General features: G+C 30.0%; 5 protein-coding genes across 5 annotated transcripts; 3 read left to right on the top strand and 2 right to left on the bottom strand.

Annotated features, from left to right (window-relative positions):
• The first annotated feature begins 6 nt into the window (after positions 1 to 6).
• BX663DRAFT_147952 (phosphatidylinositol 3 and 4-kinase-domain-containing protein) lies at positions 7 to 2,165 on the top strand. The gene is made up of 2 exons (XM_051521594.1): positions 7 to 922; positions 1,016 to 2,165. Exons 1-2 carry the CDS (start codon positions 124 to 126, stop codon positions 1,954 to 1,956), a joined length of 1,740 nt encoding a protein of 579 aa, XP_051380799.1. The 5' UTR covers positions 7 to 123; the 3' UTR covers positions 1,957 to 2,165.
• BX663DRAFT_488127 (uncharacterized protein) lies at positions 2,083 to 4,113 on the bottom strand (the record flags this gene model as incomplete). Its single annotated transcript, XM_051524789.1, has 11 exons — positions 2,083 to 2,151; positions 2,192 to 2,331; positions 2,438 to 2,659; positions 2,747 to 2,833; positions 2,896 to 2,993; positions 3,051 to 3,133; positions 3,194 to 3,269; positions 3,334 to 3,515; positions 3,577 to 3,776; positions 3,857 to 3,978; positions 4,031 to 4,113. 11 exons carry the CDS (start codon positions 4,111 to 4,113, stop codon positions 2,083 to 2,085), a joined length of 1,362 nt encoding a protein of 453 aa, XP_051380798.1.
• A 104-nt stretch (positions 4,114 to 4,217) lies between these two features.
• BX663DRAFT_516610 (uncharacterized protein) lies at positions 4,218 to 5,733 on the top strand. The gene is made up of 6 exons (XM_051528620.1): positions 4,218 to 4,363; positions 4,413 to 4,583; positions 4,641 to 4,762; positions 4,852 to 4,933; positions 4,995 to 5,318; positions 5,378 to 5,733. The coding sequence occupies exons 1-6, from the start codon at positions 4,241 to 4,243 to the stop codon at positions 5,561 to 5,563; spliced, it is 1,008 nt and encodes a 335-aa protein (XP_051380797.1). The 5' UTR covers positions 4,218 to 4,240; the 3' UTR covers positions 5,564 to 5,733.
• Positions 5,734 to 5,967: 234 nt separating this feature from the next.
• Positions 5,968 to 7,044, top strand: BX663DRAFT_516605 (eukaryotic translation initiation factor 3 subunit J). Its single transcript, XM_051528619.1, has 3 exons — positions 5,968 to 6,503; positions 6,580 to 6,680; positions 6,747 to 7,044. Exons 1-3 carry the CDS (start codon positions 6,119 to 6,121, stop codon positions 6,990 to 6,992), a joined length of 732 nt encoding a protein of 243 aa, XP_051380796.1. The 5' UTR covers positions 5,968 to 6,118; the 3' UTR covers positions 6,993 to 7,044.
• Positions 7,045 to 12,160: 5,116 nt separating this feature from the next.
• BX663DRAFT_488124 (uncharacterized protein) lies at positions 12,161 to 13,459 on the bottom strand (the record flags this gene model as incomplete). Its single annotated transcript, XM_051524788.1, has 3 exons — positions 12,161 to 12,321; positions 12,733 to 12,846; positions 13,432 to 13,459. 3 exons carry the CDS (start codon positions 13,457 to 13,459, stop codon positions 12,161 to 12,163), a joined length of 303 nt encoding a protein of 100 aa, XP_051380795.1.
• Positions 13,460 to 15,587: the final 2,128 nt, after the last annotated feature.

Here is a 15,587-nt window from a genome sequence, read left to right as displayed (position 1 = left end):
AAATAGTAAAACTTGTTATTTAATAACTATGCATGCAAATAGCTTTTCAATGATCCAATACCAGAGACAGAAGAGAAATTCAGGGAAATAGTAAAATCGATACAAACAGCTATAGAGAATAATATGCAACCAACAAGAATTAGTCAGGGTTCAAGTGGATCTTATTTCTGCAGAAATACATCAGGTAAAATTATCGGTGTCTTTAAACCCAAGAATGAGGAACCTTATGGTCGTTTAAATCCAAAATGGATGAAATGGATTCATCGTCATCTTTTCCCTTGTTTCTTTGGTCGTTCTTGTCTTATTCCCAATTTAGGTTATCTTTCAGAGGCTGCTGCATCTCTTATTGATCGCAAATTGGGAACGATGATTGTGCCTTATACAGACGTTATTCATTTAGCGTCTCCTAGTTTTCATTATGATTATTTAGATCGGCATGATTCTCATGGATTACCTCCCAAGATTGGAAGTTTTCAGTGCTTTTTAAGAGATTATAAGGATGCTAATGTATTCCTTAGGGATCATCCTTTTCCAGTGCATGGTAATTATGAAGAGGGTCAAGATATAGGTAGTAGAGCGACAAGCAGAAGATCCGTATGGGGTGGATGTCTTGGTAGAAATGAAACTGTTCTTACTGAAGAGGATGAACAAGAAGAGGAGGATGATAGTGATCATACCCATGTTGCAACAACACCTGTTTTAGTAGCAGCAGAAGCAGCAGCAGCATCTATTACCAACGAAACTACATCCAATCATTTTCTTGCTAAATCACCTGCTGTTATAACACCTCCATTAAAACATCAGAACAAAAAACAAATAAACGAAGAGCAAAATACATTTAAATGGACCCCACAAATGCAGCGTCAATTTCGTCGTGAATTTGAACAATTGGTTATTTTGGATTATCTTATCCGAAATACAGGTAAGAATTATTATAAAAAAAAAAAAAAAAAAAAAAAAAAAAAAAAAAAAAACTAGCATTTATCACTAAAGAGATTCATTTTATTTTATAAAGATCGTGGGTTAGACAATTGGATGATAAAATATTGTCCCCCAACAACTAAAAAGACCCAGTATTCATCATCCTCTAATGGTAGTAGTAGTAGTAGTAGTAGTAGTGATTGTACCACCGACGATGATATCTCTAAACAACAACAACAACAACAACAACAACAAGGTCACATTCATATTGCTGCCATTGATAACGGCCTTGCTTTCCCCTACAAACATCCCGATCAATGGAGATCTTACCCCTATGGCTGGATTGCTATGCCTGATGTACTCATTAGTCAACCCTTTTCAAATGCGACTCGCAAACAATTTTTACCTCTCTTATCTGATCCTCTTTGGTGGCGTGAGACAGTACGTGAGATGCGTACTCTTTTTGAATTAGACACTGATTTTGACGAAAAAATGTTTCAACGACAGATAGCCGTATTGAAGGGACAAGGGTTTAATATTGTACGTGTCTTGAAGGACCCTACGGCAGGACCGATTGATTTGGTTGCCATGCAACGCGTTGTTATTCGTCAAGAAGAAGTTCTTATTGAATATGATGAAAAAGTGTTACAGAATCGAGATTTAAGATATCAACAAGATGGCTCTTTAACAAGCCAACCTTTATCACGAACAAAACGATCTACCTCTCTTGACCTAGGAGCAGAGATTCATAATGAAGCTACAAGCTATTTTCCTACGCAGCATAGTTGGCAAGATAAGATTAGAAAATCATTTGATTTAAGTCGAAGCTATAAAAAGAAGAAAAAGAAGAACAAAAAGAAGAATAAGAAGAAGAATAGGAACTGTTATCGTGCATTTGATAGTGATGGCGAAATACTTGAGTGTAGTTATTCTGAGGATAGTGATTTTGAGGAACGACACAAACTAAAAAGAGTTACTGTTATTATGGAAACAGTTGAGGTTGTAAAGAGTAGAACATATTTTACATGCTGTTAGTTTATTATTATTATTAATATTATTTATTGTTCAAATACAATTGATTTTTCGAGTTCTTTTTGATGTTGCCATTCAATTAAAAGCTCATATTTTTGACGTTTAGCCGCTTCTACAAATTGAAGCACTTCAAGTAAACGATCTCTTGCTTTCTTCATGTTTGGCTATTATATATACAGATATGTTTATTGATTGTTGCTGTTATTTTATTAAGATATACATGTATATATTATTTTACCTGAAACACATGAACACCATACATAGTAGTAACAATAAGCTCATCTAATCCATCTCTATTTAAATCAAGATTTGACATCCGATAAATGGGATAAGCAAATTGCTTTTTCCATAAAACAGTGTAAAGTTGGGTTCCTGCCACTATATAAATATATGTATATGTATATGTATATAAAAAAAAATAAGATATCCATACTATTTGATATATATATATATATATGTGTGTGTGTGTGCGTTCTAAGCATACCTTGCTTATAGATGAGCACTTGTCTACCATATGTTCCAATCAATATCTCCTTATCTCCATCCCAATCAACGTCCATAACATGAGAACATAAAACGCTATCAAAATTACCCGATAAAGGGAGTGCTCTACTAGTTGACAAACCATCTGTTTCAATGGATTGATATACAATTGCTTGCTCAATAGCACATGTTACTACAAGATGTAATTTATCTTCTGGAGTAACTAACATATACATACACACAAATATATATATATATATACATTAATAAGGTTAAAAAAAAAAGTTTGATAATTTTGATAATAACTTACTTATATTAGAAGCTCTAGGTTGAAAGATCAATACTGAAGTGATAGGACTAAATATTCGAATTGCATGTGATTTCACCTCTTTGCCCTCTAATTATATGTTTATCAGCTTTACATGTGTATATCTTTCTATGCCTTGTTATTTTATTTACTTTCATCATAAAAGCCAAGAAATAATTCACCATTTTGTCCGCCTGCACATATAACTCGTTTACCATTTGGGCGATCTAGGATATGCATAAATAAAATACTAATATAAAATAGGTTATTTTACATTATTTTACATGGTGTTTGCTAACTATTTTACTTTGTACGATGATTTGATATTTTACCCAGTAATGGGAAAAAAATAGATGAAGGTAGTTCAATAAATTGATTAGTTTCAGCACTCTATATAAACACTGTTTAATACTACAATTATATCAAAATAATACACATGTATCTAATTACTTGTGTATATAAATGAATGATGCCGTCCATAGATGTTAATAAAAATGCTATTTGTAAGCGACCCTCATATTCAATCCTATATGCATATATATAATGTTGATTAAAAAAAAACAAAGTATGAACAAGATCTTTAACTTTACTGAACATGAGATATTTGCATTGGGGCAGCATGAAGTGGTATAATTTGACTTGAATTGCCAATTTCAAATAATGCTTGTTCCAAAAAAGGTTTTGTATCTGAATTCATATTTCCATAAATGTGTAGACTATAAGATAAATTAGTTGAATCTTCAGTTTGTTGTTCTTCTTCTTCCCCTATTTTCTATAATTCATCTTAATCATCTACTATGATGAGAGACTGATAAGAAATGTATAGAGATTACCTCAGCAACAGCCAAAGCAATAAATAATTTGATTTTATCGTTTATTGTTGCCTCTACAGCATCAATAGCAATGACTTCTGACTTTCCAGCTTCTAAGCCTAATGCGATGCATAAACAATTCCAGTATCCATCTCGTGTTATATATGCAGATACTTCAGACGATGAAGCTGCAATAAAGTGTCGAACTGGTTTTAATAAAGCTATTCAATTTATATTTAATTGTCATTCTTATCCACAAAGTTGGACATGAATATATACATATATAGATATATATATTTACGTTGTGTGTATTCTGGTTCGGGCTGTGCAGGTAATTTATCATAACGGGTTGAAGGAAATTCATCAGGTTTATCAATGTAAGTCAATAGTCGTGAATCTAAAGTAACAAGGCCAAAGATATTTCTACGAATATATACATTAAGTAAATATAAGATAAATAAATTTGATATTTTACGTTCGTTCATATCCATAACGTGCATAATGAGTCTCACGAAATAAAGAATCATCATCTGTCAAAGTAATGTCGTTATACGGCATCGTAAAATATTGATTTAAAAATAAAATAAAACAAACACTTTATTTAAATTGTTAGTGTTAAATTAATTTGCCGTCTTTTTTTTTTTTTTTTTTTTTTTCCTGTGTGTATATATTTATTAGTATTTATATGAAAGAAAAAAAACAAACATTTCTCGAAATCTTTAATACATTTCGTTCAAAGCAAGAATTAAATAACCAAGATCCCTTTTCGGCTGCCTGTTGTGCTTTTTTAAAATTTGAAAATACCAATGTAAATAATTATATAACGAAATTAACAACCGACTTACAAATCATTTTAGAATCAAGCAACCCGATTATCTATACTGTATATTTTATATAGTTACTATGCTTCCCTTCCTCTTCATCATAATCCCTTTTTAACTTTTTTCTTACAACTCATTGATGATTTACCTTCTTCTTCTACTGAGCAGCACTTTGTATATTGTATATTGGAAAATTCATTATCTTATGTAAGTTAATCTATATGGTCTATATGTATATAAAGATGTATTTATATAGTTTAGTAGTTAGATAATAAATTACCACAAGACGTTAGTGATGATCCCAATAATAAATTACCAGTAATACAAAAAAAGAAAAGCCTAATAGATTCTTTAAAGTTAAAAGTAGCTAGATTAATTGATGATCCGTAAGGTTTGCCCCCCCTTCTTTCCCTTTCTCATTTATTTTTAACAGAGCCAAAAGTTGATCTTTCTCACCCTTCTTTTTTTTTATTAGTAATATAGTCATTTTAAATGAACAAGTTATCAACTTATTATCGAGTGTTTGTTCTCGAGTATTAACAATATCAGAAAATGAGGTAAATAAACAAGTCATTAAGAGACAAAGAAAAAGGCAAGCAAAAGCTAATTCGTTTGTAGATGCTAAGGAATGAGCGATTATTAGATTACCCTTTAACAAAGTATATATCACCAAATCAGTTACCCAAATTAATTGATTTAAATCAATTTATTGCACTTGATATTGTACCTATCTTATTGAAAACAAATTATGCAACACTCTATTTACAGTCTTTGTTGAATGTGACAGTGACAGTGAATTCACTGGAAGTTATTCATTGCATCTTAATAATGCATCACATGCAACTATCTCAAGAATTCTTACATTATTATATATCAAACAGTATTCGTTCATGTGATCAACTAGAAGAAGAGGGGCCTAAAAAAGATAGGCAAGTAAAACAGGTAAATTAAGCTTACACATTATATATGATTAGTTGCTGATTAGTTTGTTTCTTACAAAGGTAGCTCGATTCATTCAATCATTAGTAGAGAAAGGCATTATATCTATGGCAGATTATTTTATTGAAATACAATCGTTTTGTGTTAGTTATATGAAGTATAAGAATGTAACCAACTTGTTTCGCTTAGCTTCGTCTAGTCGACAACATAACCTTTTAAACCAACAAAGAGCAGCATCCTCTGTCTAATTATGTATTTAAAATAAAAAGTTCATTTGCATAAACAATCTCTACTGTACTGTATAAAAGTGAATCTTCTGTTGATTGGATAAAATCGTAAGATTTAATTTTTTTTTCATAAAGCAGACTTAACTTATGCATAAGCGTCTCTAATATGTTTCGTCGTGCTCAAATGTGAAATATGCTTAAAAAGATATATATATAAAAAAAAAGAACCCCTTTATTATCTATAATATTACTGGTGAATTTTTCTTGTTCCTTTTTCCTATTCCTCGATTGACAAATCTTCCTTATTGTCGTATCCAATTAAATAAAAGTCTTTGAAAATAACCACCGGAATTGTCCGGTTAATCACGTGACTTATACCGAAGAAAAAGTAAGTGCAAATTTTACACTTTTTTTTTTTTTTTTACAAGTCAACTATTTGGCGAAATGAACTTTTCAACAATTTTTTTTTAACATTTAGAAAAAAAAAAAAAAAATGAGTGATTGGGGTAATTACTAATTGTGTAAAACTAATAAAAGAGAGAGAGAAAAAAAAAAGCAAGTGCTGATTATTAATGCATGCATGTTGTTCATTCAATTAAATTTACAGAGGACGAAATTGATGTTGATATTGAAGTTGCTATTCCTAAAAAGAATAAATGGGACGACGAAGATGTTGAAGAAGAAGTAAAGGATTCTTGGGAAGAATTTGATGTAGATGACGAAAAGAAGGAAGAAGCTAAAAAGCCTTCACCTGTCATCAAAAAAAAGGTTCCCTTAAAACAAAAGATCGCTGAAAAAAAAGCAGCAGAAGAACAAAAACGAAAGGAATTAGAGGCTAAAAAGTTAGCTGCTCAAGAAGAGCCCGAAGAAAGTGAATATGAACGTATACAACGTTTACGTCGCTTAGAATTAGAAGCTGATATGGCAAGTGCAACGGAACTTTTCTCTGGCGTTTCGATTGGTAATTTCAATTAGAATAGTTTAACTATTTTTTTTCCGTTTTTTTTTTTTTTACTAATCGTGTACCAAAAAAAAAGATGACATGAAGGATAAACCCTTGGAAGAATGTAAGCCAAAGAATCGTGTTGAATTTGATGCTTATCGTAAACGTTTAGTTGACCTTATTACTGCTTCATCTGTAAGTTGATTTTTTTTAAGAAAAAAATTTTTTTCTGTTGTATAGAATAACTAATCATATTATTAGAAATCTATTAATTATGGATGGTTTATTGATGAATTATTGCATGATATCGCTGTGCCTTTGGAACATGCTGAAGTAAAGAAGATTTCTTCATCTTTAACTACAATTGCTAATGAAAAGCAAAGAGCTGCTAAAGAAGCAACCAAAAAGACAAAAGGTAAATCTAGACCTCAATTGGCTGCTGCAGGTAAAAATGCTGCCGCAGATGACAAATACGTTGATGATTTTGATGATTATGATTTTATGTAAAAATATTATAAATAAAATAATTATTACTATAATATATAAACTTTGTTAAAACAAAAAAAAACCAAAAAAAAAAAAAAAATGCCAGGAATAAATAGTCGTGTAGTACAATTCAAATGACTTATATGCTGTTAAGATAGTGGAAGTGTAGTTTTACACAACGCAAGACAGTAGATCTATTTTATGCTATTCATCAGTGAGGAACATTAGCCTATTTACATGATTTTATTTTGAATAATCCCCCCCCTTCTTAGACAGCGAAGAAATAATTACTATATTTAAATAATCATTTTATAGTAAAAACAAGTCATCCCTTCTGAGTACTAAAAATGAATACATTATATTGGTCTTACGCTGGTTAGATCGATAAAAAAAAAAGAAGAAGGGAATAATAAGGATAGCATTAAAGGGTGAAGTGAACTTAGGCAGCCATTCAAGAAACCAATACTTAATAGGAGACAATTCTACTATAATGCAAATTATTGATCATATGAGGATCCTGGGTGACATCGTGCTAATAGTAGTAAGGAAAATTAGACTGGTAGATGTTTAAAAGGGAATTACAGTGAATATAAAGATACTGAAGCGTGTTCAGTTTGATAAGCAATCAAAATAAATTTGGACAGAAAGAGAAAGAGTTGAGTTTAGGTTCTGATTGTAAACCAAAGTATAATGATACACAACTATGATGTCCAATTCATATCCTTAGTAATGACAAATTAGGACTTAAGGTTATTATTGAATAACAGTGGGAAAGTGATGTAGAGTTGCAAGCTATGAGTCTTTGAATTGAATTATAAATGTATTAACCAGAGGAAGCATTTACCTAATGTTTCTTTTATGATATTCAACTACAGTAGGAAGAATAAGGATATTATTGGTAACAACATAGCTAACCTTGCAAAAGAGGGCCTAAAGCTTGGATCAGGAATATATCAATCTGTTATAATGGTTAACAATAACAGGCTCAGTGACTTGAAGATTCAATAAGTATTTGATATTATTGTTATAGAAATAAGCTCTGGATATAAGCATAAGTAATATTATAATAGATGAATTACACAATAAAGGATAAAGTATAAGCCGGAATATAAAATAAAACTCTGTATACAACATCCTGTAAATAATATAAGACTTATTGACACCCAATAGCCTAGATGTATCAACTAAATAAGATATCGTATCATTTCTACATATTTATTTTTATAACCTTGACAAAGGAGTTAGGTCGTCTTTGATCCACTAAAATAGACATCAGGAACCTATATACCCAGATCAAACGATTTAAATCTTAAATCAGATTATTACAGCACCCAATATATAATCCATAAATCAGTCTTTTGAATCAGCAGAATGTATATCTGAATACTAGCACTGTTTCATGACTTGTCTTTTTTATAGTTCTTTTTACTTCTTTGATTTAGGATTCATTAATATAAATACAGGTAGTTGTGTAGACACGAAATAGTCTTTATATCATTCTTTTTACATTGAATAAACAAGTCTCAAACTATACTCCCTTCTGTTCTTTTTCTCTTTCTTTTCTTCTGTAAGTCATACCATCACATTTACCACGCACATTGTTTGAACCCACACTACTGTTATAATTTCTGTCAATTATCCTCATATATGTGATAAACGACTTTAATGACTTCTCTCAATAAAGTAAAGGATTATCCATATCAATTACATCCATTATATGGATTTTAGTTTCGTGCTGATTGGAGACTAGCAATTAATAACTTATCAAAAGCTTCAGCATCCGTCATATTAGAGACTTATGTGTACATTAATTAGAAATGAATGATATTTGCTTTAACGTTAGAATTCGTTCTGAAAACATCAAAAATAAAAATTGCCTTTTTTTTTTTTTTTTGACTTAAATTACGCCCATAACTCTCATTTTAACGATATATAGCCTCAATCCATAGGTTCTTTGTCTTGTAGAATTCACTAAGGAAATACCAAATTTGCCTGTTTGGTCATTGTCACAACTCCTAAAGTTTTTATAGCTCTCTACATATCTTACCCAACTACCAATGTTAAAGAAGGATTCATAGATCTTCTATCATTTTTATCAGCTTTGGTCACTAAGTCAATATCCTTAATATCCTTCCTTATTATTAAAGTAGTTATTTTTAATGTTGGATAGCTTATTTGATGTATTAGCTATAACAAGTCTGTCTTCAGTTTCATACTGTTTTTTTTTTGTTCCCCATCATTAAAAATTTACTATTTATATTATATTATGTTATTATTATTATTATTATTTTCGTCTATCACTGATGAGTCGATTGCCTCTGAACTAATATTTTTTTTTCTTTATCCCAAAACTGTGTTCTATAAAAAGTTGTCTGCTTATTTTTGCCATACAAGTTTTTTTTTATGATAACTTATTCTTTCATGTTTTTTCATGTGCGTTGTTGTTTTTTAATTCGTTACATTTAACAACGTCTTCTTGGTTTGTCAATTCTTTACGTATTCTTTCTTCTATTTCAAGTCTTTGTGTATAACCAAACTAATTTCCTTACTGTTACATATTATAATTTACAAGTATTCTGTAACCGTAACAAGTATGACAGTGGTTCTAAATAAATAACGTGTAACTTTTTATAGCAATTGTACTACACAATACGTATTAACTTTAGAGCCCATCCTCCCTTCTTTTTCATTTTTTTTTATTTTATATGAGAAAAAAAATTATTGAAGAGGAAGTCCTTTTATAGTGTAGAGGTGGATTAGATTCTGTTCTTGTTTGCTTCTACTACAGCCGTGTTACTCCCAGGAATTCTCTCAATGCTGCGGGCTTTCCTCTCTTGCATGGTAGGAAATTTCCCCGCGATTTAACAACATCTTTTTATCGACCTCCATTTGAAGGCCTGGTGTTGAACATTGGATCCTGGAAGGTAGCATGTTATCATTAAAGCTCAGAACTAACCCCGATTTTATTATTAAATCACTCCCATCTACAGCTAACAAAGTTCATCTCTCCATGATCGCCGCTTGGCCAACAGAAAGGCGCTGCCCTTTCCGATCAAGTTGTTTTATTTACCACAATTTTTTTCTTTATAAACCCAAGATTTTAGGTATAGTTGCCGAATTGTGGTATTCAAAAAAAAAATAAAAATAAAAAATATTTCCCTTTTATGCATGCATATGCTATAATCTTATATCATCAAACAATTTTTTTTTAATAAGAATTCAACGATCATTGAAATAAATAGGTGTAGTCAGAGTCATTTACTCTTCCTTTATTAAATGTTATACTTAAAGTACCTGGACAAATAGTATAAAGGAATGCGGCTTCAACTTATTTATGTATTATACTTCCTCATGTTTTATAAACTTAAGGAAGTTGGTACACTCTACTGACAATACTAAATAGGATTATTCTGTCGTAACTAATACTTTTCTAATGCCTCTCTGACTATAGATATTCTTATATGAACACATAATTGTTAAAATCATAGATAAAACTGTAGTATTACTTGTAAAATATCAAATAATACAAAGACAAAAGAAAGTCAAGAGTCAATAATTTTTATTTAGCTATTTGTAAGAATTGTTAAAGAAGTCTGAGGATAAGATGTGGATCAGAAAAGTGTTAGTTACGACCGAATAAGATATGTTACAGTTAATAAAGTGTTAGAGGTTTTAATATTATTTGATGGAGTGGACCAAGAGAGTTTTTCAGGGGAATCTAGATAGAATTCCTTGATCCGCTTGTTTAATCAAGGTACATGACATTATAAGTCAGCTCATGGCAAAATGTATAAATGCAGATTATTTTTTATTTTTTTAAAAGAAAGAAACAAGGTGTACATTACCACTGTTGAAAGGGTCTATTCTCTCAAAAGGATTACCCAGAACGATATTTGCTAGTTGGCTAACTTCATGCGTCCATTTCATACAATGATTAGTCATCTTATCAGCTTAAGTATAGCACGTTGATTTCTGTCATATTGTTTGGATCAAACGTACTTCATATGCTTGTCAGAAAAGTAGATAAAAAAAGAAAGGTTCATATAGTCATTACCGAAAAGTATATGTGTATATATGTACATGTAACGGGCTACTTATTATGTTTGTTTACTTTTTCTTAGAGAGTATAGCAGAAATATGAAACTCACTTAAATTCTTTGGCACGTCAAAGTTACGTTATTATTAGGTATATCAAATACATATTCTTTAAAGTACTCTTGTTGTAGCGTTCTCTTCTTTCTTTCTTTTATGTACACTGTATTTCAATAAAGGTATTAAAGTCGTTTAACAATTTACTATGTAGATTCTTTTTTTTTTTATAATCCTAATGATGTTAATATACTCATACTTTTTTTTTCAGTAGAAAACTAGTGCAAAGTAGTGCTCGTTATCATAATAAAGAAAGAAAGAAAGAAAGAAAAAGGAGATTAATAAGGGACATTAGAACATCATTTACCTTCGTTTGCTGATGACTGTCGTTGAGAAATAGGTTGCTCGAGAAAAGAATCAAAAGTTGTTTCTACATTAGAAATAGCTTGCTTAAATATCTACTCCCATTTTGAAGTAGTTTCACTAGAACCAAAGAAACCACTCATTATTAAATCATTTAAAAGCTTTATATGAATGGGATTTCAAAAAAAAAAAAAAAAAAAAGAAAAATGTAATATAAGTTTTAGGAAAAGCGGAAATTAAAAGTCTCTTTTTCAATATCCTTAATAGATTGTACTCATCTTAGTTAATTTTTGATAATTTGATTGTAAAGGAGGAATAATAATCATGATAGTTTCTCTGATAAAATATTAGTCAATAGTTTACATAATCACTACTACATTACATCTTATATTTCCTGTATTATTTAAGTCAATTATTTTATAACTTCTCTACTTGTTTTTATACTTCTTAAAGTCAGTTTGGAGCAAAAAGATATTTTATTATACAAACAATAGTTAAAGAAGGCACAAGATTATTAAAAGACGCGTAAGAAAAGATATATTTATTTATTTTATTTTCATTTTTATTTCATATATAAAAAAAGTGAATCCCCAATTCGTCAACAGTAATAATTACTGCAGTCCAAAGGTGGCCGCGTGGAGGCTAGGATTCTTTGCACCTTCTTTGTTCTTGTATTTTTTATTTTTACTAGGAGGTTAGAAAAACCATAGCGATCACAATATGTAACGCCCTCTGAATCAACAAGATACCCTACAATGTCCTCCTAATTCAAGGAGGGCAAGATAGGGTGTCTTCCTCATCAAGAGCCCGGTACATAAGTGGTAACCATGAGAAAAAGAATTTCCTCCTAGGGCAGGGAAGAAGAAGAAGAATAAAATAGTATTATTTAATGACTTACCTACAGAAGAAATAGTAATAATAAAGAAGATAAAGAAGAAAAAATAACTTTGAATATCTACTTTTTTATAAGAATAAGGAGGTCGTTGTTGTAAATTACAGTCACAATCATATGAAATCGATAAGAATATGTGTTACCCCACATTTAATACAGTTACATTATTTAATTTTCTTCCTTTCTTATAAAAAGTAACAATATGTAAAATAGTAAAATGTTGTCAATTTTATATCTTCTTTATGACTATATGAAATGTGTTTATGCTAAAGAAAAGAAAAGTAAGTAAAATAAATGTCTTTTGTTTTCACTTTTTTGTTTATATTCTCATCAACTTTCTTTTTTCCTATTTAGGCAATTAATATGCATCTCATTTAGTCTCCCTTATGTTGTGCTTAAAATCATTCTTTTACTCACATACATCGTTTGCCAAAATGATATTGTAAAGATTAACAATTTTAGCTTCTTTGATGTATGCTATGAAAACCAGTTTAAGTATCTTTGACTTGCATTCACAGTAATCTTTCCTCCCTTTTTAAATACAAAGATATGTTATAGATAATGAATTCTTTGATTCGCTTGTTTAATCAGCTCATGACATCAAGTCTTGAAAAAGCCCGTCAATTAGGCAAACAAATAATGTGGTGTAGTTAGGTGTTTGGGGGCATAATCCTTCAGCTATTAACTTTTATACACGTCAAGGTTTCTATAAAGTGGGAAGCCATACATTCAAATTAGGTTCACAAAAAGATACAGATCATATCATAATCAAGACACTTTAGATTTACTGTAATATAATTATTATTATTTATTTTATTTAACGTACATTAAAATGAATTGGGTCTATTCCAATGATTATAATGGCTGTAAAGGAATCTTATAAAGACTAAAAGGGAGATAAGAAGAATGATATATAATATGTTACAATATACCAAATATAAACGAGGAACAGTATAAATATCTCTTTTTTGTAACAAAGATATCAATTAGAATAATTTGTTCTGATGATGCCTATTTCTTCCTTAAAAAAAAAATAATAATAATCCATAGCAATAATGTTCATATTACTGCTGTCTTCCCTGTATAATTTACAGCTTTTGAAATATTATCCTTAACCTCTTTTGGCCTTCAAATTTGTAGGCATTGACAAGTATTTGATAATATACTGCACGGAACAAGGGATTTATTAGGTAATTCATTTCAACTTTTTTTTTTTTTTTTTTTTTTTTTGATGAGGCAAAATATTAACTTTAGATGTAAAATTGGATAAAGGAAGAGTTGAGATTATTCATTTTGTTTATACAATATCTAGATAACGTCTCAGTAAAATAAAGTAAAAAAAAAAAAAAAATGTTGAATATTTCTGGAAAAGAAATATCCTTGCATTTATTACTGTTACAGTGACAGAATTGTTATATTTGTCAATATCTTCTTTTTTTGAAGTAATCGAGAACATTCTTCTTTACACTAGTTTATAGAGAGATATTGATTGTTATTACAATATTCTTGGTAGATCTTTTTAAGTCTTTATTCTTAAGTAAGCCATAACATAATGTATATTATTAGCTAGAGAAGCTTGCTGTTAATCAATTAAAAGAGTCTGTATATTACGTTTACTTATGATTATTTCCTGAGATGTTGATTATGATCAAACACAGCAACTATAGATTTGTATCTGTATATGCTTAAAATAAGGCTTTTTAGACACTCTATTATCTTTCTATGGCTTGAGGACCATAATGATACCAAGGTACATAGTATACATTCATGTGTAAGAATTTATTTCTGATATATAATCTGACTATAATAGTATCAAGTAATAATAGAAAATTTGTAATTACTACTGTTCCTCCTGTACCCACTACCATTGATTGGTAGAATGAAGCTATAATATATCATCCTTCTTCATCATCGTCATTATTCATGCTGCTGCTGTAAAAAAAAAAGAGTTATTGGTGTAGTACAAAAAACAAGAATAATTAAAAAAATTAAGGGTTCATTTGATTTGGTGGGGAACCCTTGAAGTGATTCGATTCCACAGCCTAGGCTTGGGCTAAATATGCTGCGAATTCTAGTCACTCTCCAAACACCCGTCTTACTTTCATCAGAAATAGAGGATACACATAGGGCTATGTTTACTATAAACACACCACTTATACCACCACCGCCATTTATACCTACAACTACAATACTACTACCAACACATCCTTACTAATGTTAATAATCACTACACAATACCAGTGTTACTTATTACCACTACTACTACTACCACCACTACTACTACTACTTTGATTTGCTTTCATTTTTTTTTTGTAACCCTTATCGTTGGATTATGGAACAGTCTATAATATATATGTATGAACAGAAAAAAAAAAAAACTACTTCTTTTATTATTAACACTTACTATTATTATAAATAAGCTATATTGGAACATCAAATGATATACTTTGTGATATCGGTTGGGTTATAGTATATATGAACCTTTTTATGATATTTGTTATAGAATAAGCTCTGGATATAAGCATAAACAATATTATAGTAGATGAGTTACATAATAAAGGATAAACTATGAGCCTGAATATATAATAAAACTCTGTATATAACATCTTGTAAATAATATAAAACTTAGGGACATCCAGTTATCTAAATGTGTCAACTAAGTAAGATATCGTATCATTTCTAAATATTTATTTTTATAACCTTGACAAAGGATTCAGGTCGTCTTTGATCCAATAAAATAAAATACAAAAATATCAGGAACCTGTGCTCAGATCAAACAATAAAGTTTTTGTTTAAAGCCTCAATCAGATCATTATAACACCCAGTAGATAATCCATAGATCAGCATTTTGAATCAGCACAATGTATATCCGAATACTAACACTGTTTCATGACTCATGTTCTTTGACAGCTATTTTTACTTCTTTGATTCAGGACTCATTAATATAAATACAAGCAGTTGTGTATACACAAAATAATTTTCAACCTTTAATTCTTTTATTTTCATTTTTATTTCATTCTTCTTTTCATTGAATAAACACAGTCCCAAACTATACTTTCTTTTGTTCTCTTTCTCTTTTTACTTTTCTTTTATCTTTATTTTCCTTTATTATATTACGTTCCATCACAGGGGTTTCCGAGAATTTGTTTTTTGGTAGCTTCTGAATGGTGAATAAAGTATTGACAAAAATCGGATGCCCCCATTGTTTGGTGACATTGTGCACATTTGAAAATTGGGATATGGGGGTGCTTGTTCTCAAATCCTTTATGGTC

Source organism: Cokeromyces recurvatus (assembly GCF_025118155.1).
Source record: "Cokeromyces recurvatus strain NRRL 2243 chromosome Unknown BX663scaffold_21, whole genome shotgun sequence".
NCBI classification, from domain to species: domain Eukaryota; kingdom Fungi; phylum Mucoromycota; class Mucoromycetes; order Mucorales; family Mucoraceae; genus Cokeromyces; species Cokeromyces recurvatus.
The sequence above is the reverse complement of the archived record's forward strand: the minus strand, read 5'-3'. Positions and strand labels throughout refer to the sequence as shown.

Bases quoted from the DNA above. Each gene is read 5' to 3' on its own strand.
- BX663DRAFT_147952 (XM_051521594.1), top strand. From the start codon at position 124: ATGCAACCAACAAGAATTAGTCAGGGTTCAAGTGGATCTTATTTCTGC. The intron at 923-1,015 runs GTAAGAATTATT...TATTTTATAAAG, and splicing joins TTATCTTATCCGAAATACAG to ATCGTGGGTTAGACAATTGG.
- BX663DRAFT_516610 (XM_051528620.1), top strand. From the start codon at position 4,241: ATGAAAGAAAAAAAACAAACATTTCTCGAAATCTTTAATACATTTCGT. The intron at 4,364-4,412 runs GTAAATAATTAT...AAATCATTTTAG, and splicing joins TAAAATTTGAAAATACCAAT to AATCAAGCAACCCGATTATC. The intron at 4,934-4,994 runs GTAAATAAACAA...ATTCGTTTGTAG, and splicing joins TAACAATATCAGAAAATGAG to ATGCTAAGGAATGAGCGATT.
- BX663DRAFT_516605 (XM_051528619.1), top strand. From the start codon at position 6,119: ATGCATGTTGTTCATTCAATTAAATTTACAGAGGACGAAATTGATGTT. The intron at 6,504-6,579 runs GTAATTTCAATT...CCAAAAAAAAAG, and splicing joins TTTCTCTGGCGTTTCGATTG to ATGACATGAAGGATAAACCC. The intron at 6,681-6,746 runs GTAAGTTGATTT...TCATATTATTAG, and splicing joins ACCTTATTACTGCTTCATCT to AAATCTATTAATTATGGATG.